The sequence below is a fragment of the Hoplias malabaricus genome, chromosome 8 (assembly GCF_029633855.1).
Source record: "Hoplias malabaricus isolate fHopMal1 chromosome 8, fHopMal1.hap1, whole genome shotgun sequence".
NCBI lineage: Eukaryota > Metazoa > Chordata > Actinopteri > Characiformes > Erythrinidae > Hoplias > Hoplias malabaricus.
The window spans coordinates 9520502-9545298 of record NC_089807.1 but is presented as its reverse complement, the minus strand read 5'-3'; the positions used below and the strand labels follow the sequence as shown (position 1 = coordinate 9545298).

The 24797-nt window shown below is 38.7% G+C and overlaps 1 protein-coding gene across 3 annotated transcripts in view; it reads left to right on the top strand.

Moving 5' to 3' along the window:
• The first annotated feature begins 3813 nt into the window (after positions 1-3813).
• zmp:0000000755 (phosphofurin acidic cluster sorting protein 1) overlaps positions 3814-24797 on the top strand; it is a 31588-nt gene continuing 10604 nt past the window's right edge. Inside the window, exons 1-10 of one of the 3 annotated variants that reach the window (XM_066678530.1) lie at positions 3814-4021; positions 16711-16798; positions 19201-19290; positions 19750-19875; positions 20527-20686; positions 22060-22151; positions 22605-22685; positions 23388-23447; positions 23667-23815; positions 24252-24342. In XM_066678530.1, the coding sequence (XP_066534627.1) occupies positions 3921-4021; positions 16711-16798; positions 19201-19290; positions 19750-19875; positions 20527-20686; positions 22060-22151; positions 22605-22685; positions 23388-23447; positions 23667-23815; positions 24252-24342 (1038 nt within the window). In that variant the 5' untranslated portion in view covers positions 3814-3920. Of the gene's footprint in view, positions 4022-16710; positions 16799-19200; positions 19291-19728; positions 19876-20526; positions 20687-22059; positions 22152-22604; positions 22686-23387; positions 23448-23666; positions 23816-24251; positions 24343-24797 lie in introns of those variants that run through there. The other 2 variants (XM_066678531.1, XM_066678533.1) reach the window with 2 other exon arrangements.

Sequence of the window (24797 nt, the reverse complement as noted above, 5' to 3'; positions counted from 1 at the left end):
TTATTTTATCCAGTGAACGTATCTAATCCACTACCAGACTGATGTCTTAAAGAAATGATGGGAATATTTCCTGGTGTCGCCTTTTTTTTTTTTTTGAAGTGAACAGATTTGGTGAAGGGAGTTGTTTCTCTCTGATTAAAGGACATATTCCTTCAATCAAAAAGAATGGTGTCTAATCACAGAACTCAGATCCTGCACCACTCTGAGTCTGTCCAATTATCTCACATTCAGCTCGTCTAATCACACACGGTCTTCATCACTACAGTCCACAGCCCAAACCTTACAAGGCAATTCCACCAATCATTCACAAATTCCCCCATAATCCTGTGGTTGAGATGCAAACCAAACCTTTGGGTGTGCTTTGGTTTATAATGGTTGATTGTATAGATAGCAGCATTAGAGGGAGGAGTGGGGAATAGAGAGGCTGTGAGGAGGCTGCTATGTTATTCATTTTTAGGATTAGTGTTTTAAAAATGGTTGGATATCACTATGAAGAGGAAATTCAGAGCTGAAAATGAAGCTGGACTTTTAATAAAAGCCTTTAATAAATCAATAGGCTCAGACAAAAATGTTAAAATTCAATAATCACTGGCAAAGAAAATGAAATGTGTACAATGTAGCTTATAGGGATTAAACTACAGTGCTCAGGGTCTGTAAAACGGCTGTTGTTCTATTGCTGAGTGTTGGGAAATACGTTAGTAATGAAATTGAGTCCTGAAGAAGGAAATCCCATTACACTGGATTAAAAATGAAGCACTGTTTGTGAAACAAACTGACTTTCAATCGCTGACCGTTTCTGCTGCTTGCTGCACTTCCTTTGAGATTTAACCCTGATGAGTCATGTGTATGCTACCAGGGGGGAAAATCTAACCCAATATTTATTCTGCCTTCATCCTTAAGGTGATTAAACTGGATTAAATTACAACCTCTTGGTCAGTCAGGGCTCTGCGGAAAATCAATGGAGAAAATTCCAATGGAATGTTGGATTTTTGGGGTACTGGGGTGAGGGTTTAGGTGTGGATTCTGGTGGGTGTTGGGAGAGATGTAGGAGACAGTTTGGATGGGGTTTTGGTAGGTTTCTGTTTAGGGTTCTGGGGGGAGGTAATGACAGTACACTGCTCGGTTTGTCTTTGTTATTTCAGTGTTAATGGCCTCCCACTGTCTGTGTTTCACAGATGGTTCGATACAAGGAGCTGTTAAGGAGCGAGAACACAGAGGTTAATAGATGTAGTGCTGTTAGCTGTTAGACTAGTCAGGATGGATGAGGGCTATTAGTATAGTGCGTATACACACACACACACACACACACACACACACACACACACACACACACACACACAATGAGGAAATACCTGACCAGACACACTCTTGGGTTTGTCCTTACATTAATGTTACTGTAATGTTGCTGTGAAACAGTAAAAAAATAACAAATGTGCAAGAAATGTTCACAAATATATAAAATGCATAAGCATCCACTTAAGAACATAAACTAGCAACCCCTTTCAACCTCCACATATATGATTCATCCAAATATTTTGCAGATATGAAAATGGAATTCTTCTACTTCTTTTTTAAGTAAGTTTTTACACCAGATGCCCTTCCTGACGCAACCCTCACTATATTATCTGGGCTTTGGGAACGGCACTGCAACATGATGCATTCCAGTGGCTAGGTACACACACGCACACCTATGGACAATATTACGAATCAGCAATCCACCTACAAACGTGTACAAACCGGAGCACCCGGAGGAAACCCACGCGGACAAAGGGAGAACACACCAAACTCCTCACAGACAGTCACCCGGAGGAAACCCACACAGACACAGGGAGAACACACCAAACTCCTCACAGACAGTCACCCAGAGGAAACCCACGTGGACACAGGGAGAACACACCAAACTCCTCAGAGACAGTTTCCCGGAGAGGGAATTGAACCCACAACCTCCAGGTCCCTGGAGCTGTGTGACTGCGACACTACCTGCTGCACCACGAGACTGGAATTTAAAGAAAAACTACTTAAACAATTTTTAACTTATTATCTCTGTGATTTTCTTTAACATTTCTGACATTTCTTTTAATATCTCTGTAGTTTCTCCTGGACAACTGTGAGAACACATGCAGAAGTCTCCTACTCATCAGATCTCTCTTCATTTCTCCCGTAATCTAGCCTGTCTTGAGTTTGTGTGGAGACCTCGGTAACATCTCACTGTGAAGTCATATTTGCTGAGATCATTACCCTGATATTTATCTGTAGCTGAACTAATGCAAGAACACATTTCTCATAAACATTATGAACCTTCTTAATTTTGAAGCTGTAAATAACATTATAAACTTTACCTGGACAGACAGGTCTCGTTGTCTCCTTTTTGTCTGATGTTATTGCTCCTGAAAATCACGACATTAACAACATTCAAACTCCTGAGCCATAAATGAGCACCTACAGACAAACCAATTTTTCACTGGATTGAATTTCCACTGCCGGACTTCCACAGACCAGAGAGAGGAAACTCTCAGTCAGCTCTCTGACCTTAACACTGCCATGTTTCACTGACTAATGCAACAAAGAACAGAGAGAATCGGCTTCAGAATAAAGATAAACAGCAAATTTCTTCAGTAAAGTTCTGTTGATGTCGTTTTCTTTTTAATCACTTTTTAAACTGATACAATGCTGCCATCTGTTGGACAAAGCAATAATGCACTGCAGTTTCATTGAGCTAACACGGATAGGTGGGTTGATGGAGGGATGGAGTAATCGATAGATAGACAGATAGGAACCCCTGAGAAGAAGTTTAAGACAAGATCATTAATCTGTAAGATGTTACATGGTTACACTGTTAAAATAATTGGAATTTATTATAGTGAATCCCGAGATGACCCAAAAACTGTGTTTTTTAATTTACTGAAAGTCTGTCATTCATTAGAGCGTGAGGCTTGAGTAAGACGCCTAACCCCCAACTGCTCCCCGGGTGTTGGTGATGGAAATGTTTATCACGTTTTATCAAAAACTACAGAGTCTAATATGAAGCTAGTGAAACCAGTTGACGAACACCAGAGGGCAGAATTTTAAAAAACATAAACACTGCCCCAGTCCTCCATCAGTCACAGTTTAGTAATTTTGTTTATTAATTGATATGATAAAAACAATCCCAGTAAACAAGGAACGTCCCTGGACGTTCAAAATAGGTCTAAAAGTAGTCTGTCCGTCAAGGACATATTTTAAACGTCGATGGACGTCCAAAATCCATCTTAATAAGTTAGTTAAGTGGTGACCAGTCGATAACGTCAGTGGACGTCCAAAACGCGTTTTATACAAGTAATTTATTTCGAGACCAATTAATAACGTCAATGGACGTCCAAAATACGTCTAATAGTCGTCTTTTCAATGTCTGTGTTTGGACGTCTTTTCAACTTTCATTTTCAACCTTAAGAGAACGTTGATTAGACGGCAGTCATTACGTTATTTCAACGTTGAATCAACGGCTACTTGTTTACTGGGATACTGTCAAACGCCCCCTGACCTACATCTAAACCAACACTGTGGACAGAAACTGACCAGTGAGTGTAAAGATACGTGAGGTATTTCTATTATTATTATTATTATTATTATTATTATTATTATTATTATAGTTTCGTTGTTCTTTAACTCAATATTGCCAACACATTTTTATTTAGTTTGAAATTTGGAGAGAGAAGAGGTGTGTGTGTGTGTGTGTGTGTGTGTGTGCGCGCGCGCGCGCGCGTGTAAGCTGTCGCTCCTCCTCTCCGTGTCAGAGCGACCCTAGCCCGGTCTCTGAGCGTGGAGGGTAGGTAATGTTAGCGGCGACTGATCGAGGCGCCCTGAGGGCGGCGGTGCTCCTGAACCCGGGCTGCGGAGGAGCGCCCACCGCGGTGCCCGGAGCATCCACCGTATCTGGAGCCATGACGAGCCCCGCATACACGAGTCTGACTTCGGTGCCCGTGCCCATGAACCTATTCGCCACCTGGGAGATCGACCACTCCTCTCCGAGCTGCGTGCCCAGGTACAGTGTTGGATAAGTGAACTCAAACTGACTCCTTATTCTTATTTTCAGATTCACCTTAATTAAGAGTGTTGTGGTGTGAAATGGTTGGTTGACTCCAAGTCATTTCTTTGCACTTGTGCTATAGGAACCAGGGGTCACAATAGCTTCATAGCAACTTTATTCTTCACAAACTCTAGTGAAGTTTCATTAGTTATGGAAAATAGTGTGAAATCTCAGTGAATTCAGGTTTTGCTTCACAACACTCTGCTTGTACCTCTCCAGGGTTCCTGGATTTTATAAAAATATGACTGTATGACTGATTAATGCAGTGTATTCAGGCTGAAATTTTAAAATGTATATTTTCTCAATAGAAACAGTGTGTTATTTTTTAACACTTCCAAAGCATGTCTACAACAGGGTCTCCAGTTGCCCACTGTTGATAATGCACAAAGGTGTTTACTGAGCAGCAGATCTTGCATCACCTTTGTAAATGATCAAAGAAGGTTTGTGCATGCAGCATGCATAGGAGCCATTTTTCTATAAGCCAGGTCTCTCAACTAATCATCTCAATTAATGATCTCTTCATGTGAATTACGCCAGTTCAAAGATCTGTGGTCGCATTGGCCATCAATTAAAAGTAAATCAAAGGACAGGGTCTGGTGGTCTTCATCGAGTCACAGCACAAATTCCCTCTCTTCAGCAAAACTAAATGCATGTGCACACTGTGAGCACCTCTTAAAGAGACAGTGCACCATTTTTTGCTACTCTCTTGACTGTACACTATAGGTGTAGTGTACGGCTTAGTGGCACTACCTGAAATATCTCTGCTACAGTTCCAGGTTCCTGGGGTTTTGCCTCAGGCCACTATTGGTGGAGTTTGGTTCGTTCTTTTTGTATCTGTGTGGGTTTCCTTCAGGTGTTCTGGTTTCTACAGAAGTCCAAAAAACCTGTTGGCGGGAGTGCTGGCTATTCAAAAGTGTTCATAACTGTGAGTGCTGTACTGAACTGGCATCCTGTCCAGGATGTGTTTCTGCTTTGTGCCTAATGAGTCTGGTTAGGCTTTGGACTTATAGAGACCCTGAACACGACAGACAGTGTAGGAAAGTTCTTCTCTAAAGGTGTTGCTCCCCAGTGTTGTTGTGTTAGCTGCAGTTTGAAAAGATGTGATATGATTGTGTGAGACCTGGCAAACAGGGGGAAGTAGAAATGACAAATGCTTGGTACAAATCGTGTGTTGAAATTCTGATTATGTAGATGGACATTTACAAAAAAAGACTGTGACATAGAAATAATAGGGGAGAGTTAGTCATTCCTTGTCCGCTTATCCACTTCAGGGTTGTGGGGTGTCCGGAGCCGACCTCAGAGTCACTGGGTGCAAGGTTCATGGAAATGTATAAATTATTATTTCATAATCTGACCTTGTCTGAACCCTATTAAAAATCCAACCATGAAGTAAATATATTCTAATATCTACACTGCACTGATCTAAAGTTGGAAGAAAAAGCAGATCCTGCTTTTGTCATTAAAGAGAAACTGATCTCAGGACAGGGGAACACGGTTCTCAGAGGAGAGAACAATGAGAAACACATTAATCTGCTCCGACCTAGATCTGTCCTAGCATGCCTCTTTTTTATTTATTTTTCACTCTTTTTCTTTGTTTTCTACCTCTTCTCTCTCTCTCTCTCTCTCTCTCTCTCTCTCTCTCTCTTTCTCTCTCTCTCTCTCTCTCTCTCTCCAAAATTCATTTCATTTCCATTTTCTATAGAGGATTTATTGACTTGACAAATGGGGCTACATCTGTATTGCAGAAGTTTGTAATATATTTGATTTAAATGCATTTCTACATGTTATCATACTTTCTGAAAGGACATAAGTGAAAAAGCCTGTATTTCTGGCTTTTAATCTCCTCTTACACATTAAAATTAGATTGTTTTGTATTACCGCTGTGTACAAAACATGATCTCAAAGAGCTTAATGTTCTTACAGATTAATTTTATTTTAAACTACAATTTTAGTGTCCTTTTGTTGTCCCCTGCATGAAACAAATAAATAGATTTTTTTCCATGTCAGTGTTAACTGTTCTCTGAATCCAGCATAAAGGCAACCCAGCATCTCTTTAATACACTTCCAAACGGATCTGCTACAGGTTACTGTGAGTGTAATTTCAGGGTTGAACTTGTGGTTGTTGAGATCACCCCATTATAGGTGAAATATTTAAACATATATGATTGAATTTATATCGAAACAGTCTTTGGGGCTTCTAGGTCTAAGCATTGGCCGCGTCATCAGAAGAGCACAGAGTCAAGCCTCTGTAATACCTCAGTTGTCCGAAGCTAGGAGTCCAAGAGAACACAACTGGCCTCTCTGTCATTAGGTGCTATCTGGCATATCATCACTTGAAAGTGTGGTAAGCTGTGACATTTGCAGTAGTTTGAACAGAAGTGGTAGTTGACTTCAAAAAAAGCATGTGCTTGCCTCCCAGGTTAGTGGCATTGTGTGATTATGGTCATGTGAAGCTACTGGTTTTAACAGAATTAAAATGACATGTATAAAAAATTGAAACAGAAACTTTTATATACTTATTTACAGTCAAACAAATGGTTTTATAGAGCCATGAATACCCCAATGCTGCTTTTGGATAAATGATTCTGCTCTTTTATGGATGTTTATAAGGAGCTCTAAACAATGGTTCTTTATAGAACTAAAGAAGGCTCCACCACTGTGTCACAGAAAACCCTTTTTCAGTATAAAGGGACCTTTTCTGCTTAGTGTGAAAGGTATAACTATAAGAGGTAATGACAGTAGACTAATAATATTTGTTTGTTTGGACGTGAATGGTTTAATAAGAGAACAAGGACTAGAGGTATGTGACTCTTACATAACGTTTCCCCTTCCGTGCCGTTAATGAAGCGTTCGTCTCTCTCTGTAAATTTGGATCAGTTCAGTGTCCACCACTTAGCAGCTGTACAGATAAACAACAGAACATCAGACAGCTAATGGTTTAGCCTATTTAGCTGTTATTTAATGTGTTTTTACTCATTTCAGCAAATTAATGGACCCCCTCCCCAATACCCTGTCAGAATTTGTCACTGTGGTGGTACCTCAAGAGTCCATATTTGTACATAATTTTAACTTATTCTATCATAATTAAAATTAAAATTCACTCCATTTCATCTCCAGGACTTATATGATATTACACATTTCTGTAATGAAAACTTACAAATTTTCACCCCTCCTTCTGCAGACTAGAATGAAATGTATCTTTAGGAAACACAATTAGACTTTTAAACGCTGCTGTACCTTCAAAGGTACATTTACACTGTTTGTACATTTGGTGACCAATCATGTACCCCTACCATACCTTTTTTTCTGAGATTCTAGGGCTTGGTTATGTACATGAATTGCAAAATTAATTCTAACGATAAGCAGTACATGTCGATTATAACATTCCACAGAAAACTCAGAAGCATGCAGATTTTTCAGCACTGACCAACATTGAGTGAACACTTAGAGAGTGACCACATGAAAAACAGAATGAGAGAGGGCACTGCACATCATAGGGGGCATACGGCACATACACACATACACAGTTGGTTCATTCATTCATTTATTGGCCGGAACCACTTATCCAGGTCATGGTCGTGGTTGGTCTGGAACCTAACCAGAATCACAAGGCACAAGGCAACAACACACCCTGGAGGGGTACACTCACTCACAGTTTCACTCACACCTAGGAAACTTCAGTGAAGCCAGTCCACCTACCACCGTGTGTTTTTGGACCATGGGTGGAAACCAGGGGCACCCGGAGAAAACCTATGCAGACACTGGTAGATCACAACAAACTCCTCACAGTCATCCGAAGCTGGGCTCAAACTCAAAACCCCAGGACCCTGGAGCTGTGTGACAGATCGCCACGCTATATTTTATATAATGTGTTTATCTTTTCAACGTGTCAATTACAAACGTATAATGTTTGGCCAAATAGTGTTCAGCAAGAATGGTCGGTTGTTATTTGATGTACATTAATAGTTTACAAAAAGTATTTTTTTACAAACACATTGTACTGTCTTCCAGGATGATGTTTCATTGCTTTGTTTTTTTCTGGGCAGTTAGTGTTGCTCAGTGAAGTTTGAAAAGAAGCAATGGTTAACTTAATATGTCTGAAAAGATACATTTACTCACATTCACCCTCCTAGTTGGGCAATATGTGGAAACAATATGTGTTGTGGCATTGGTCGGTGTCAGAAGTTGTAAATATACTTGAGTTTAATCAACTTGATTTTTCTTCTTTTTCAGTTTGTTTTTTTATCTGAGGGGTCTTTATCTCAGGGATCTTTAAAAAACTGTTATATTTCTTTAAAGATATCTTTAATGATTTTTGGTGGGGGGGGGGGTTCAACTTATGTGATTTCATAACTGCTAAATAATGTGACTGTGTTGTCTGATGATGTCTGGTGATTTTGTGAGTGTGTCTTTGTTCATTGCTTTTTTTTTTTTTTGTAAACAGTACGACTTGTATGAGATGAAGAGTTAAATTGCCTTGATGATGGTAAAACTGAAGGAATGGAAAGAGTGGAAAAAACAAAGCAGAAACTAAAGCCCATGGTCAGATGAACATATGAAATGGTAAAAAAAGAAGAAAAATAAAAGTGACAGGCAAGACATAAAAGTCTCAAATAATGATTAATTGTTAAAATTTTAAAATAAAATTATTTTAAACCATTTAATTTGTAGAACTGTTCAAAACCCACAGCTAAGCAGCACTGAGAGCAAAAACATCTTCATTCTGTTCAAAACAAACACTATTTCTGCTGGAACACAGAGATCAGGAAATGCCAGAGAGAGAAGGAGAACACAGGGAGACTGAGAAAAAGAGACAGAAGAAGCCAAAAAAATTTGATCCTGCAAATGTCCCATTTTTCAGAGTCCTCCTCTCATGTGTGATGTTTGGTTGTGAAGGAGTTCCTCCTCAAGGGATCTTCTCAATCCCACAATGCAGTGGGGCCAGAACTGAGGCATAGAGGGGGAAACCAAAGGCCAACAGCATTCAGCCACAGTAAAAACTCACATTTGTACTTTCTCTGTAGTAGAACTTGTTTTCTGATCCATAGAAAAAAGGGCAATGAAGGGAGATCAGCAGGTCTGTCGCTGCCAAAATATTCCTGATGTCTCAAAATATGCATCCAGGGCATAAACAGCGAGACTCATTGCTAGTAACTACGGGTGCCTTAGGCAGAGTCAGCACCCCCTTGACTCCGACGTTAGAGCTCTCACAGCAGGGTGAATGGGTGATGTCTCGGCAACATAGCTGGAAAGTTAAGGCTAATGTTAACGCTGAGGCCAAGGCTAGCCCACCAGGACACCGTGCTCCTCTGATTTGCGTGTCAAACAGGTTTGCCCCACTCAGCATCTTGTTAAAAGTGCTTTAGTTATAGGAGACTCTATCGTTTGAGACGTGAAATTAGCTAATCCTTTAGGGGCATCAGCAGTAAGAGATAGCTGTTTACATTAGTGGCAACCTTAGACAGTTAGCTAATAGGAGATATTCGAGGATAGTCATTCATGTAGGAGCCAATTATATTCGTCTGCGGCAGTCTGAGGTAACTAAGTGTAATGTTACAGAGGTGATTAAACTGGCCCAGATGCTGTCCAATGCTGTAATCTGCTCTGGTCCCATCCCAATGTGGTGCGGTGCTGAAGCCTACAACAGACTTTCAGTGTTAAACTGCTAGATGTCGAAGTGGTGTTCTGAAAATCAAGTGGGCTTTATAGACAATTGGTTACATTTCGAGGGCAAGCCTGGTCTTATAGGTAGGTATGGTATCCACCCCACACGGGAGGACTCTGCCTTACTTTCTTGCAACATAGCACATAGCCTTTTAGTTAGTCAGCAGAGTAGTATAAACAGCTGCTGACCATCCAGAGCTAGGACCAGGCTACAGACAGATAGGCTAAACCGACCATCTGCGAATTGCCTTGAGGCGTCACCTAGGTTCAACTGTATTGAGACTGTGTCTTTGCCCCGAATTAAATGTAAACGTAGAAAAACTCAGTCAGCCCGTTTCAACAATCTAATCCATATTAAAGCATACTCAGATGATAGCAGCAACACCTCAGATCTAAAATTTGGGTTACTCAATAGCAGTCATCGTAAATGATATTGTAAGTGATCATAAATTTAACGTTTTCTTTCTCATGGAAACCTGGGTTAGACCAAATGAATATTCGTCACTAAATGAAGCCACCCCTGTAGGCTACAATTATGTACATAGCCCAAGATTATCAGGCAAAGGAGGTGGAGTATGGGTAATTTACCAGAATGCCCTAGATATCAGTCATAAACAAGGTGACACCTTCACTTCTTTTGAGGTTCTTTACACCATTATTACAAATCCAGTCATAAAAAATGACGCATTTTTATTATGTAACATTTACAGACCACCAGGGCCCTACTCAGAATTTCTAAAATAATTTAGTGATTTCACTGCAAACAGTTATAATTGTTGGAGATTTTAATATCCATTTTGAGAATGCAGATGACCCACTAAAAAGGCATTTACTTCAATCCTAGACTCTGTTGGTATTACTCAAAATGTAACAGGCCCTACACACTACTGCAGTCACACTTTAGATTTAATTTTGACGCTAGATCTTAACATAGATAAACTTAATATTATACCACAAACCTCAGCAATCTCCAACCATTACCTAATTTCATACGAGCTACGTCTTAGCCATAATATATGTACATCCACTCGCTAGTCTACAAAGCATTTAATAAAACTATCTACCACCCTACACTATCAACCCCAATTCCCACTCCATTAGACCCAATGGAGCTAGATGTACTAACTGACTACTTAGAAAATACCTGTCGATGTACTTTAGAAAATGTGGCGCCACTTAAAAGAAAAAGGATAAGGCAGAAAAAGCTCGCCCCATGGTACAATGATAAAATCTATACCTTAAAACGAATAGCACGGACTCTAGAGCAGAAATGGCAATTAACCAAGCTGGAAGTCACTCTGCCTGGAAGGACAGCTTTATAGAGTATAGAAATGCCCTCACTAAAGCTCACTCAGCATATCTGGCCTCGCTGATCTACAATAATAAATATAATCCTAGAGTGCTGTTTAGTGTGTTTTCAAGATATCAGGCAGGTACTGAACCACAAATTCCAGCAACTCTCACGAGTAAAGTCTTTATGGACTTTTTAAATAATAAAATCAAAAATATTAGACAACAAACTCAGCCCATAGTATTAAATCCGACCTGGCTGTCATCTGATATGGCTATTATAAAGCATAACGAAATTGTAAAAGAATTTTTTTACCCACTCCCACAGTTAGAACTAGAGAAGATCACACATAGGCAGTATTGCTAGGACAGAAAATGCCTTTATTACTTGTAATGCAGTACTGTCAGGATGCACCAGCAGAAATTTAAATAAACTTCAACAACTAGTTCAAAATGCAGGAGGCACAGTGGAGCAGCAGGTAGTGTCACAGTCACACAGCTCCAGGGTCCTGGAGGTTGTGGGTTAAAGTCCTGCTCTGGGTGACTGTTTGTGAGGAGTTTGGTGTGTTCTCCCCGTGACTGCAAGGGTTTCCTCCCACTGTCCAAAATAAAACACAAGTTAGTAAGTGGATTGGTGACTCAAAAGTGTCCGTAGGTGTGAGTGTGTGAGTGAATGTGTGTGTGTATATTGTCCTGTGAAGGACTGGCGCCCCCACCAGGGTGTATTCCCGCCTTGCGCCCAATGATTCCAGATAGGCTCTGGACCCACCGCAACCCTGAACTGGTTACAGATACTGAATGAATGAATGAATGAATGAATAAATGAATAGAGAGTTCATAGAGATGCAGGCTGGGTTCTCACTACAACTAGAAATTTGAACATAACAGCCCAGTTCTATCATCACTTCATTGGCTGCCTGTTAAATTCCGTACTGATTACAAAATTCTGTTAATTATTGTATAAAGCACTACATGGGCACCTCCTGAATACTTTCAAGATATTATTTCCTCTTATGAGACTCCATGATTATTCAGATCACAGAGTACTGGAATTTTAATAGATCCCAGAATTCAGAAGGGCCTAGCTGGGGGAAGAGCTTTTTCTTATAAAGCCCCCCAACTCTGGAATGATCTTCCAGAAAATGTTCAGGACGCAATCGCAATCTTTAAATGTACACTAAAAACTAATTTGTTTAGTTTAGCTTTTGGTAGTTAATGGTCCCCCATAGGACACAGGGAATTATAGTAAACTGAAACGCTGGTGCTGTCACTGTCAGATTGGTTGACAGTGGAGCAGAGGAATCCCAGTGTTTCAGGATGCTCCCATCTCTGTGTGTCCTTCTGGTTCTCTGCTTTTAGTTAAAGCTGTCATAGTCAGATCTGCCAGTTATTAGCCACACTCTGGAAATGTTCACATTCTCTGCTTTACATTCACCCAAACAGAACAAAACTAACTCCATTGTTCTACCTTTGTCCAAGTAAACGACCGCCGACCTGTCTGGCTGGACATTGATGGATGACTGCTTGTCGAGCTCCTGCTCCACACTTCAGACCAGCTGCCCACACTCCAGCTACCATCAATTGCCTTGGAGCTGCCCACCCTACATTGAAGTTTTCATGAACTCCTAACTATTATTGCCAGTAGATTGACCAGAGGATGATAGGTTCCACTTTGTGAGCCTTGGTTCCTCCCAAGGTTTCTTCCTTAGCTTGGAGGGAGTTTTTCCTTGCCACTGTCGCTCTCCTGGGGGATTTTTACTTTCTTTACATTTTTGCATTTCATGTTAAAACTTTATCTTTACTGGAATTCTGTGAAGCTGCTTTATGACAACATTAGTTGTAAAAAGCACTATACATTCATTCATTCATTATCTGTAACCGCTTATCCAGGTCACGGTGGGTCCAGAGCCTACCTGGAATCATTGGGCGCAAGGCAGGAATACTCCCTGGTGGGGGCACCAGTCCTTCACAGAGCAACACACACACACACTTTTGAGTCGCCAATCCACCTACCAACATGTGTTTTTGGACTGTGGGAGGAAACCGGAGCACCCGGAGGAAACCCACGCGGACACGGGGAGAACACACCAACTCCTCACAGACAGTCACCCGGAGCGGGAATAGAACCCACAGCCTCCAGGCCCCTGGAGCTGTGTGACTGTGACACTACCTGCTGCGCCACCGTGCCGCCCTAAGCACTATACAAATAAATTTAACTTAATTTGACTTGATCAGTTAAAGTATGCACTAAATACCTTACAATATTCCTTAATATACACCTACAAAAAAATGTTGCCAAAATATAAACCAACATACAATCACAATACTCTCAAGAATACCACCACAGTTCTGTCCAAAATAAATACCTTTAGAATCAGCCCCAAGATACAACCACAGAACTTCCCAAAATACCACAAATACTCCTTAAATTCCACACACAATACTCCAAAATCCTTCCCAAAATACAACCTCAATTCTCCCTAAATAACACCATTCTGGGAAATACTTCCAAATACTTGGCAATGTTACTCCTAAATACTCCAGTATTCCTGATATAACTGTAGTGCTGTGTGCCAGAAGAGTGGATAGATTAAATTAGATTAGATCCGATTAGAATAAAGTAGATTGGAGTACAGTATATTAGATTAGAGTAGATAAGATTATATGAGGGTGGACTAGATTACATTACATTAGTCTGGGTGTGGGCAGTGGTTTATAGCTTTTCTGAAGCTGTTACTCTTTTTTCAGTGAACAGCTGTAGAAGCTCTCAAGTTTTTACTCCATTATTCATGAGTTACACTTTTTTCTTTTATATTTACTGCTTACTCTCTCTTTCTCTTCTCTCTCTCGCTCTTTCTCTCCTCTCTCTCTCTTCTCTCTCTCTCTCTCCCTCTTCCTCTCTTCCTCTAAGGCATCTCTTCAAGAAGAACAGTGTTTTCATTTGTCCATTCCTTGTTGTCGTTGTTGCTCTATAACTGTATTCCATCACAGCACTGTATTTATGGCAGTGTTGTGAATGGCAGATTCTTGGGTTTTATTCAGTTGGGGAAGTGACAGGGACAGGGTCTTTTTTCCATTCACTGTATTAAAGAGCTCTACTGTAGAACCCAGTAAAAAAAACCCTGGAACTCTGTCCTGAAGCAGAAGCTCCACAATGTTTCAGTAAAAGCCTGATACTGAGTTATATATAACCCCAACCCTTTCAGTCTCTTAAAACCCTCAGGCCCACACACACACACACACACACACACACACAGATAGAGAGAGAGAGCTGATGATGATGCTGTGTATTACGCATAGTAAGGAGAACCATTAAGTGTTTCATTACAGATCTGCTAAATCATACACTTTTCAAATTACATTACATTTTCTTTATGTATTTTTTGAGTTTCAGTTCATGTTGGTGATTAGTAATATATTAGCAGTGTCAGTGTTAATGCAATAACAATCTTAATCCTAACCCTAAGGCATTGAAGCCTCCCATCACTGTATAAAGCTTTTTTTATTGTTAGAGGTGTTATGTTTTTTTTTTTTTTCTGAGTGTGTTACACTGGTATGAGTGGATCAAACAACAGTGCTGTTAGAGTTCTTAAACACTGTTCCCAAACACTGTCAACTCTATTAGAGACACACCTCCTTGGTCCACTTTGTAGATGTAATGTCAGAGACCTCATCTATTTCTGCTCAGTTTGTGTTGGTCGTCCTCTAGTTCTTCATCAGTGGACACAGGGCACTACCCGCAGGACACTTTTGGCTAGATATTTTTGGTTCGACTGTTTAGTAGTGACACTTACATATTTGTAATCTTCAGTAGCACTTCTTTGTCTGATCCACTTGTACAGCACACATCACACATCCACCACCATCAGTGTCAGTGTTGAGAATGATCCACCACCCAAATCATACCTACTCTTGGTGGCCTTGATGTCCTTATTATAACTGAAAATATAATTTAATGGCATGGACTTCAGGACTGATTATATGCCTCTTATCAGTCCATCATCAGTCCATCAGAAAAGCACCCCTTTCTAACTCTCTCTTTAGATCCCTCTCTCTCTCTCTCTCTTTCTCTCTCTCTCTCTCTTTCTTTCTCTCTGATCTGTTGTGTAAGAGCATTACTTTAAACTTCTGCATTACTGAGTTTGAATAAAGACTGTGACGTGTTTAAAAGCTGTTTCTGCTGCAAATTTAATAAGAACAGAAAAGAAATGGCCTGGAGCTGATTCTACAGCATGCATGCACACACATACATACACACACATACACTTTAGTCATAGAAACACAGTACAAAAAGACTCAGAAATGCTCAAAAAGAAATATTGACTACATTATTATTAACCTTCAGTATTGTATCGTGTTTTTTACATGTAATAACACAATTAATGTTAAATACTGTCACTTTTCTCAGAGAAACATGTACCCCAATTTCTGTTGATTTTTGGATTACTATATCGTTTGAACAAAGCAGCTGTCCTTGAAATGCTCCAAAATTACTTGGAATTAAGTCTTTTACATTGACTTCCACTTAACATTAAGATATTTTCCTTCTCAGGTGAACATTCAATTTTGGAGATACATGGTTTTCTTTAGACAATGATGATATATTCCATAAAATATTCCTTGTATATTAGTTGAGATGAAGAGATTTAAGTCTGGATTCTGACCTTATTCTGTTTGCTCTGTTGATAAGGAAAGGGTTAAATCAGATTAAAATATAAAGAATTTTTTTTCTGCACAGTTAAGACTCATTCCTATTTAATGATGTGTTTCTATTGAGGAAATTGTTCCATTCGCACAATAATTCTTCAGATTTGTTTTAATAAATGCAGTGTTTTTATACTGAATTATGAATGATCTGAATATTTCCTGGCTTGTTTAAAGCATCATTAGGTCTATTACTTACATGTCCAGTGATACGAAGTCCAGCTCAGCATGTGTTGCATCATTTTATCTCTTTTTGCTCACAACGTTGTCATATTTGATCTCTTCACAGTCTCTTACATATTTCTCATTACATGTTTTCTGCCCACCTCCAAAAGTTACATAGTGCAGTTTCTGCTGTGCTGGTGCTGAAATAGCAATGCAATAAACTCTGTTTTCCATATTACAGGTCATCAAAGCATCACATTTATTTTGAAGCTGAAATTTTAGGCTAAAAATCCTACATACTGTTGCTTTACATGGTTCCACTTTTTGATGGAAAACTTGTTGTGATGGTTCTGTTAAAAACATGGGTCAATAATGCATCAAAAGCGGTTCCTCTGATGTTATGAAGGTTTTTGCACTTAAATGCTACACAGAATCCTTCTTAGGACTATAAAGACATTTTGATTTGAAGGCTTATGTAACTCTCAATTCTCCAGCTGTTTTCTGAGAAAAGTGTGTGTGTGTGTGTGTGTGTATGAAGACTTTAACACTTCATAGTTATTCCTGTCCTCTGACTCATCAGTGTTAACTGACAGGAAATAAACACTGTACTGAGACTAGAGGACTGTTCTGCATAAATAACTGTTCAAAACACTGTGGTTACGGTTTTATATATATATATATATATATAGTGAGATTTTACGTGGTTGTGTAGTTCAGATGATTGCATTGTTGAGATTTGACTTTTCTCAGTATGTTTATTTGTGCCTTTAAAAAAAACTATAAATCAGTTTACTTTTTTAATTTCTCTCTTTCTCTCTCAGACTATGTACTCTGACACTGAAGAGGCTGATTATCCTGAGGGAACTTGATAAAGACCTAAACTCTGTTGTCATCGCTGTTAAAATACAAGTAGGTGTACTACCTTACATCCATTTCCTTAGTTAACCTACACCTATGGTTACAGTACAGTTTCCATGGTAACCCAACACCACTTATCCATAATTACTTTACATGCATTTTCATGTTTACCCCACAAATGATCAATTATAATGTTAGGCTGGTTTCCATGGTTAAAGGATGTAATATTATCACAGTCCCATATTTTACAGCTGACAGAGTTGAAGGCTGATTTATAAAAACTGAAATTTGTTTTTTCAGTAACCACAGAGAGAACCTCAAATTGGCTTTAAGAATACCAAACATGTAGGATTTTTGCATTTCTTTTACAGCAATAGAATCTTTATTTTGAAACAAATGCAAAAAAAAAGTATACTGGAAAACAATTGTTTTTATTAATTCAATAATCGTAATAAATGTAACAAATAAAATTCTAAATCAAAAGTTCCATTCCACTTTAAATGGTGTAGCAGTTGTTGTAGAAGTTATGTTGAAATTTGAATAAGAAGCTGTCAAATTTGAAACTAATTTCAGGGGAGTGTTTGATTTAGAGAATGTAGTGCTAATTAGTTGGGTATAAGCTTCCTTCATTGTTAGGTATATTATCCTCACCACTCCAGTGTAAAACTAAAGACGTGCCTTAATCTGCTTCATATTTAGTCTGAACTATCGCTTTAAACCCATGCATGACGGCAGAACATTCCTGAAGTATTCCATTTGGATGCTAATCGAACACATCTGTGTGACTCTGTGTGTGTGTGTGTGTGTGTGTGTGTGTGTGTGTGTGTGGTAATATGATGTAGTTGTCCACACCCTGATCAGAAACAGTTTAATAACACTGGGAATAAACCGACTGATTATTTAGAGTAACAACATTAAAACATTAATAATTGTTTTAATTTTAGAATCATATATTAAATTGTTATTGTTAAGGGATTTCCTGAATACATTTGAAACAGTAAAACCCTTTCAAATATACAGATAGATTCAAAAAGAGGCTTAGAATTTATAAATATATATTTTAAAATTACATTACTGTAATCTGTGATGGGCATCATGGTGGACAACCCAGTCTCACACCTACTCATGATATAGTCAAATATATGGGAGACTGCAATTCGTGACTTTATCACATATTTTTGACATTTTATGTGACAATATCACAATCATAAATGTATGGGTAATTACCATACAAACACTATGCGACAGTATCACAAAAACTCTTCCTCATTACAGGCGTCATTACTTATAACATAGAAAAACGCATAATTCATTCATTCATTCATTCATTCATTCATTCATTATCTGCAACCGCTTATCCAGTTCAGGGTCGCGGTGGGTCCAGAGCCTCCCTGGAATGAAAAATGCATAATGTGAATTATATATCATAGGTTGTTATTCCAACAAAAGCATGAAGTATTTTATTATACTTCTTCCCTAAGCAATGCTTATTATTGGTGTCCTACTTTAGCTTTAACGCTAACAAATTTTGACTAATTTTCAGAAGGTTAATATTGAAAAGGACATTTCTCTAGCCATTATTTGCTTCAATATTTTAGCAAATAATGAATTAGCAACATTATATTTTCCATAAATAAAAATAAGACCTATAATGAGGAAGAGTTTTTGTGTTACTGTCGCATAACACGGGGCACTGATATGGGTGTTTGTATGGTAATTACACATTCACTTATGATTGTGATACTGTCGCATAAAATGTCGCAAATATGTCTATGTATGTAGATGAACTATGTCACCAATTGTGACTGTATCACGAGAAGGTGTGTGACTGAGTTGTGGTGGAACAGGTATTGTTGTTGTCACACAGCTCCTGGGTGCTAGAGTATGGTGTGTTCACCTGTGTCTGCGTGGGTTACCTCTGAGTTCTCCTGTTTCCACAGTCAAAAACACGTTGGTATGTGGATGGGCTCTGTGAAATTGTCCAGAGATCTGAGTGTGAGAGTGATCAAGTGTGTATGTGATGCCCTGTCCATGGTGTCCTCCTACATTAACCCAATGATTCTGGGTATTCTCCAGCCCCACCACAAGTGTTTACTGTATGTTTACTATCTAACAAATGACTAATAGACTAATAGACTAATGGACTAATAGCATAACTGTTACTGGGTGCTGATTGATTACCTGCTACTGACTGCTTATTGGCATAACTTTTACTGACATCTGCTATTACTGCTACAGTGTGCTTATTGGTTTTCTGCTACTAAGTGCACATTTATATCCAGTAATGCTAAAGAGTGCTACAATTAGCATTACTGCTAGTGACTGCTAATGGGTTTGCAGTGAGTGCTATTAGCATTAATTCTAATGAAGGTTTATTTGTTACATTACTAACTACTGAGTGCTGCTATTAGCATTACTGCTACTGACTGCTATTAGTGATTTTTTTTCTGCAGGGTTCCAAGCGAGTTTTGAGGTCAAATGAATATGTTCTTCCTCCTGGTGGTCTTATGGAGACAGATCTGGAATTGACTTTCTCTCTTCAGGTACAGAAAATGTATTATTATATTCCTTCTCATAAATAATCTACATCATCTAAATGAGCACGTTTGACTTTTTTATCTTTTCTTGAATATATTTATTTTGTTGTTTATGTGAATAACAAAAAAGCACAAAAATTACAGCCATTTTAAGTTCAAGCCTCTTGTGGAATTTTTAGGCTAGATTTGTGTTCTAATATGTTTAGTATGTGTATATTATGTTTAATCAGCTTTTGACTGTTTTCTGATTAACTTACTACTGAATGAGTTTTGAATTTCCTTTGTGTCAAAATCAGTATAACTCACACCAATTTATTCTCTCATTTATTCACTTATTCTTTCATTCATGCACTCAATCACACACTGGCTCACTCATTGATTCTGGTTTAGCAGGCTAAACACTCTCCACAAGAGTGTGCTGTTAATGTAGATGTTTTGTGTCAGTGACACTGCTTGTTGTTACAGTATCCTCACTTTCTGAAGAGAGATGCTAACAGGCTACAGATCATGCTACAGCGACGGAAACGATACAAAAACAGAACTATTCTTGGCTACAAAACGCTCGCTTTAGGGCTTATCAACATGGCTGAGGTGAGGACACTAAAGAGAGAGGACCAAAAGCGTCCCAAATAGGACACTCCCAAGTTAAATTTAGCTTTTAAAATTTTAAAGTAAATAATCACACACACACACACACACACACACACACACACACACACACACACACAGACAGATCAAATTTATATGCAATATCAGTACCTGACGGCACTAATATTCTCATGGGCGAATGTAATCAATAAATTCTCAGAGCCCTGTTCCAATATCAGTAACTGACCACACTAATATTCTTGTGATTGACTGCAATCTGTTTCTAGTAGCAATGTTGCAATCATGATCTAACCTTAGGGGATGGTATATCGCTGGGTTGTGCAGACTGCTTCAAATTGCTGACAGGTATGCAGAGAGGGTGGACAGCAAAAGTCTGTTTTCATTTAATTCATTACATTTTTTTAAAATCAGTTCTCAAATGGGCTTCTAAGCAATCATCAGTGAGTGTGGAGCGATACTGTAGTTCATTTTTTTCCATATGGGAAAACGCTGATTCACATTATTTAAATTAGGCACCAGTGCTATTGACTGGTCAGTAGCAATCTACACATTGGGCACCCAGGCATTACAATATATCTTCGACATTTTGATGAAGGTCAGTGTAAATGTGTTGTTTGTTTGTGTTTTGAGCAGGTGATGCAGCATCCAACTGAAGGGGGTCAGATTCTTGGTCTCCATAGCAACCTTAAGGAAGTTCCTGGTCGTGTGGCAGAAATCAGTGTTTTCTCTCTGTATAGTCAACCAATTGACCATGAGGAGAACGGACATCAGAGAACCAAAAGCCTAAACAATGGTAAGGAATATATATATATACCTCTTCCTCCCTCTATATTTCCAAAAATTTAATAAGGACTTTGCCTATTCTTGCTGTATACAGGATGTTTATGCAACAGACAGTGGTCACTGTGGTCTGATTTTCCTCTTCAAGATGCTTCATACATTTTCAATAGGAGACAGATCTGGACTGCTGACAGGCCAGTCAAGCACACATGCTCAATGTCTGTAAAGCCACACTTTTGTAACATGTGCAGAACGAGGCCTGGCATTGTCCTGCTGAAACAGCCATGGATTTCCTGGGAAAAGACATTGAGACATTGTCTTGACGGCAGCATATGTTTCTTCAAAACACCAGTATAAGCCTCTGCCTCAATAGCACTTTCACATATATGCAGATCACACAGGTTGTGGGCACTGATGCACACCCACTCCACAATTTCTGGAGAAGCACTTCTTATTGGTAACAGTCGGGATGTTTCGGGCCCAGAGGCCTGGCCTACCTCTTGGCATAATACTGTATCAGGTTGCATTTCTTGATACAATGGAGGACTGTCTTGGCAGTAATTTTCCATAGTACTCCCCAGCATATGTAACTATATTGGTCACAGTATCTTGACAGTTTCTCAGACATCAGGCACATTCTCCAATGCTAAGTTTACACTATCTGTTTTACTGTGCAGTGATACCATCACTTGAACTATGTGCAACATTACATTTACTACATTAATTGCAATATATTTTTTTTCTACAAAAGTGCAATATTTTTCTATTTAGTAAAAAGTGCATGTTGTTTATATTTTCCCCCTTATATTTATTATACGTATGTCTTGTCTGTACTATATGTGATTATGTCTGTTCTTGTCTTATGTTTACATTTGCACATCAGAGCTTGGAGGAACGCAGTCTCTTTCTGCTATGCACTCCTGTTGTATAAGCTGAATGACAATAAAGTTCACTTTGATTTTGACTTCACTTTGACAATACCACTGAAGGTGTTGGAGGTTACACATATTCAGCACTTGGCTGAGATTTCCCTTGACTCCCAGAATTTTTTAATGATATTAAAGATTTTAGATAGTGAAAGACCTAAATATTTTGCAGTCTTGCATTGAGAAATGTTATGCTTGAACTATTCACTATTTGACAATTCATTCCTTAATTGTGTTAGTTTGTTTATAGAATAGAGGTAGCACTATTCAACAACCTTAAGTGTAAATGTATACCAAGGATAAACTGTATTTAGATGGAGCTGTTGTTTACCACATAACACAGTAGTAGCAATTATAGAAAATTAAATTTATTTCTTTAGAGAATTCCAGCTCATACCCAGAGATCCAATAAAGGCATATAGAGTGTAGTGTTCAGTTCTGAGGTGTTTCCCTGTTTCAGATCGCTCCCCTAATGTGGAGAATGATTCTGATGATGAGGACGACAGTTTCTCTTCAGAGCAGGAGGCCAGTGACGACGCAGGTCATGGACAGGTTCGAAACTAAGCACTCTCCAAAAATAAACACCCATACAAAGACCTGTACATGCATCTGACAATTCACACCAGGAAACAAACACCTGGCAAAACATACCCCTGTATCAAACACCTGTACACACCCCTGACAACACACACTAACTACAGTATGCCCCAATCAGCTACACTCACATGATAACACACACCTGACCACATCCAGACACCATGCAAATGACAACTGAGTACAGTTTCAAGCAAAAGTTTCTGCAGCTTTCTGAGTGAAAATAAATATATGCATTGTCTACAGTTAGTGTTTATGCACTGAAGTGTACACTGTGAAATCTAATGGAACTTGTGGTACATGTTCCCTATAGAGTATGTCTACTTATTCGCAGCATGTTTACACCACTTAGACACCCAACATCCTGGTTACGGCACCCTCTAAAGCTCTGTGAATTTTTTCGTGCTTCAGGACCTCTATGATGAAGACGATGATGTTAGGAAGCCAAAAAAATCTCGACGTAAAATGACGTGGGCCAGCTCCATGACTCGGGTGAGGAGAGCAGATCTGGGTCAATAACATATTACTGGAAAATGTATGAAGACAAAGAGGGAAAATGCATACAGCAGAGTATAAATGGTGAAAATATAATAAAATATAATAATATAGTCAATATATATATTTTTTTTTTAATTACAGAATTGTGTGTTAAACTCTGTGGACATTGTTAGCCTTAGACTGCAATATGGTTTTTATTTAACATACATTGTGGTGAGACCAAGATATTAATTTATTCATTCATTGTCTATAACCGCTTATCCAGTTCAGGGTTGCGGTGGGTCCGTAGCCTACCCGGAAATACTGGGTGCAAGGCAGGAACACACCCTGGGGGGGGTGCCAGTCCTTTGCTGGGCAACACATACTCACACATTCACTCACACATTCACACCTAGGGACACTTTTGAGTCGTCAATCCACTGGCTATTAAACATCATATAATGTTTATGATGAATGTGACAAATAATCAGTTTGTGACAATGTGACAAAGCAGTTAGGTATACTAGGTATACGTATGTTTATGTATAGCTACATAACCCTCATAGCCCCGGTTTTAAAAATAAATAAGCGAACTTCACAAACTATGCATGTATTGGCTGGATAAGTAAAATGAGGTAAATATGATTATGAATATATTTTTTTCCTGGAGTTTTGTTGCTGAAATTGTACTTCCCTCTGTCTTTCTCTCATCTACAGCAGCCAAACTTCAAGCAGAAGTTTGTAGCCTTGTTAAAAAGGTTCAAGGTGACAGATGAGGTGAGGGGAAGTTAGGCGGTAAACCAATGTGATATCAGTATTATGAAAAATTATGTGTGTACTTATTTTCTATCTCTATTTTTTTTATGTCATAATTTAGTTTATTTATTAAAATGGATCTTGGTAAATATAAAAAATACTAATAATAGCATTCTCTAACAGCATCAAGGAACCTCTGATTTTTCTACAAATGGATTAAATTTGTGTGCACATGTGCAGGTTCTGGACTCAGACCCAGTGGATCAGACTCAGGAGGTCGAGGATTTGGATCTGCTATATGACAGCTTGGAGGAACACAACCGCAGTGACAGTGGTCCAGATATGGAGGACAGTGAGAGTGTGCTCAGCACACCCAAACCAACACTAAAGTACACTAACATCCACCACAGTTCACACCATTTAATCTGGAATATTCCATAAAGTGCACTTGTTTTCTTACCCCATTTTACTTTAGAAGTGTTAGCATGTACTGACTAATAGTCTCTATTAGAAAGTAGAAACACCAAAACACTGTTGAAAGGGAAAAAAACATATATAAAGCTTATTTCCACTAGCACTCCAATGGAATTTCCATTATCATATTAGTGCTAAGCTAACAGATATTTTAATTTTTGTCAGTCCTTTTTAAACCTAGACACCCAAAGACCTGAACTTATGTTGTATTTAAAGCATATAAGAGACACTCATATATTCTCTTATGTACATGTCTTTATAGTGATATCACAATATTCATTAAGCTTCTTTAAACCCAACATTTCTGAATACTAAGTTTTGTATTTATGTGTTTTTTCTTTGTGAAATTAGGCCATTTTTTGAAGAAATGCCCCACTTCAGTTCTCAGACTGAGCTTGGAAGTGTACACAATCAGAGTCAGCAACAGGACCCTGTCTTTATGGTGAGATACTTACACATAGTAATAATAGTAACTCTATATACTTTGATATGTGTATATATACACACAGTAATACACCCAGGGAGTCCATGGTTAGTTCAGCAGCACAATGCCACGCTTAATTCCATATGTGCTGGCTTGCTAGCTGTGCAGGTCTGTCTCCTATGACAAAATAATTACACGTAATGAAGAGTGGAATCAGACAACCACCACAGACTGCTGAGGATCTGAAGTCTTGTGCCAGGCAAAAAGGGCAAAATTTCTCCATGATGTAACACAGTGGGATACCTGCCTCTGTCCCAAATTTTGGAGAGTCTTGCAGGTATTAAATTATAACTTTATTTTATTACGTGAAAACTTCGTAAATCCTTTCTTTGTGCTTTTGTTAATTAAATATAGATTCAGAAGAAATTACAAATTGCAGTTTTTCTTTTCAGTTGATTTTTAAAAGTGTCACT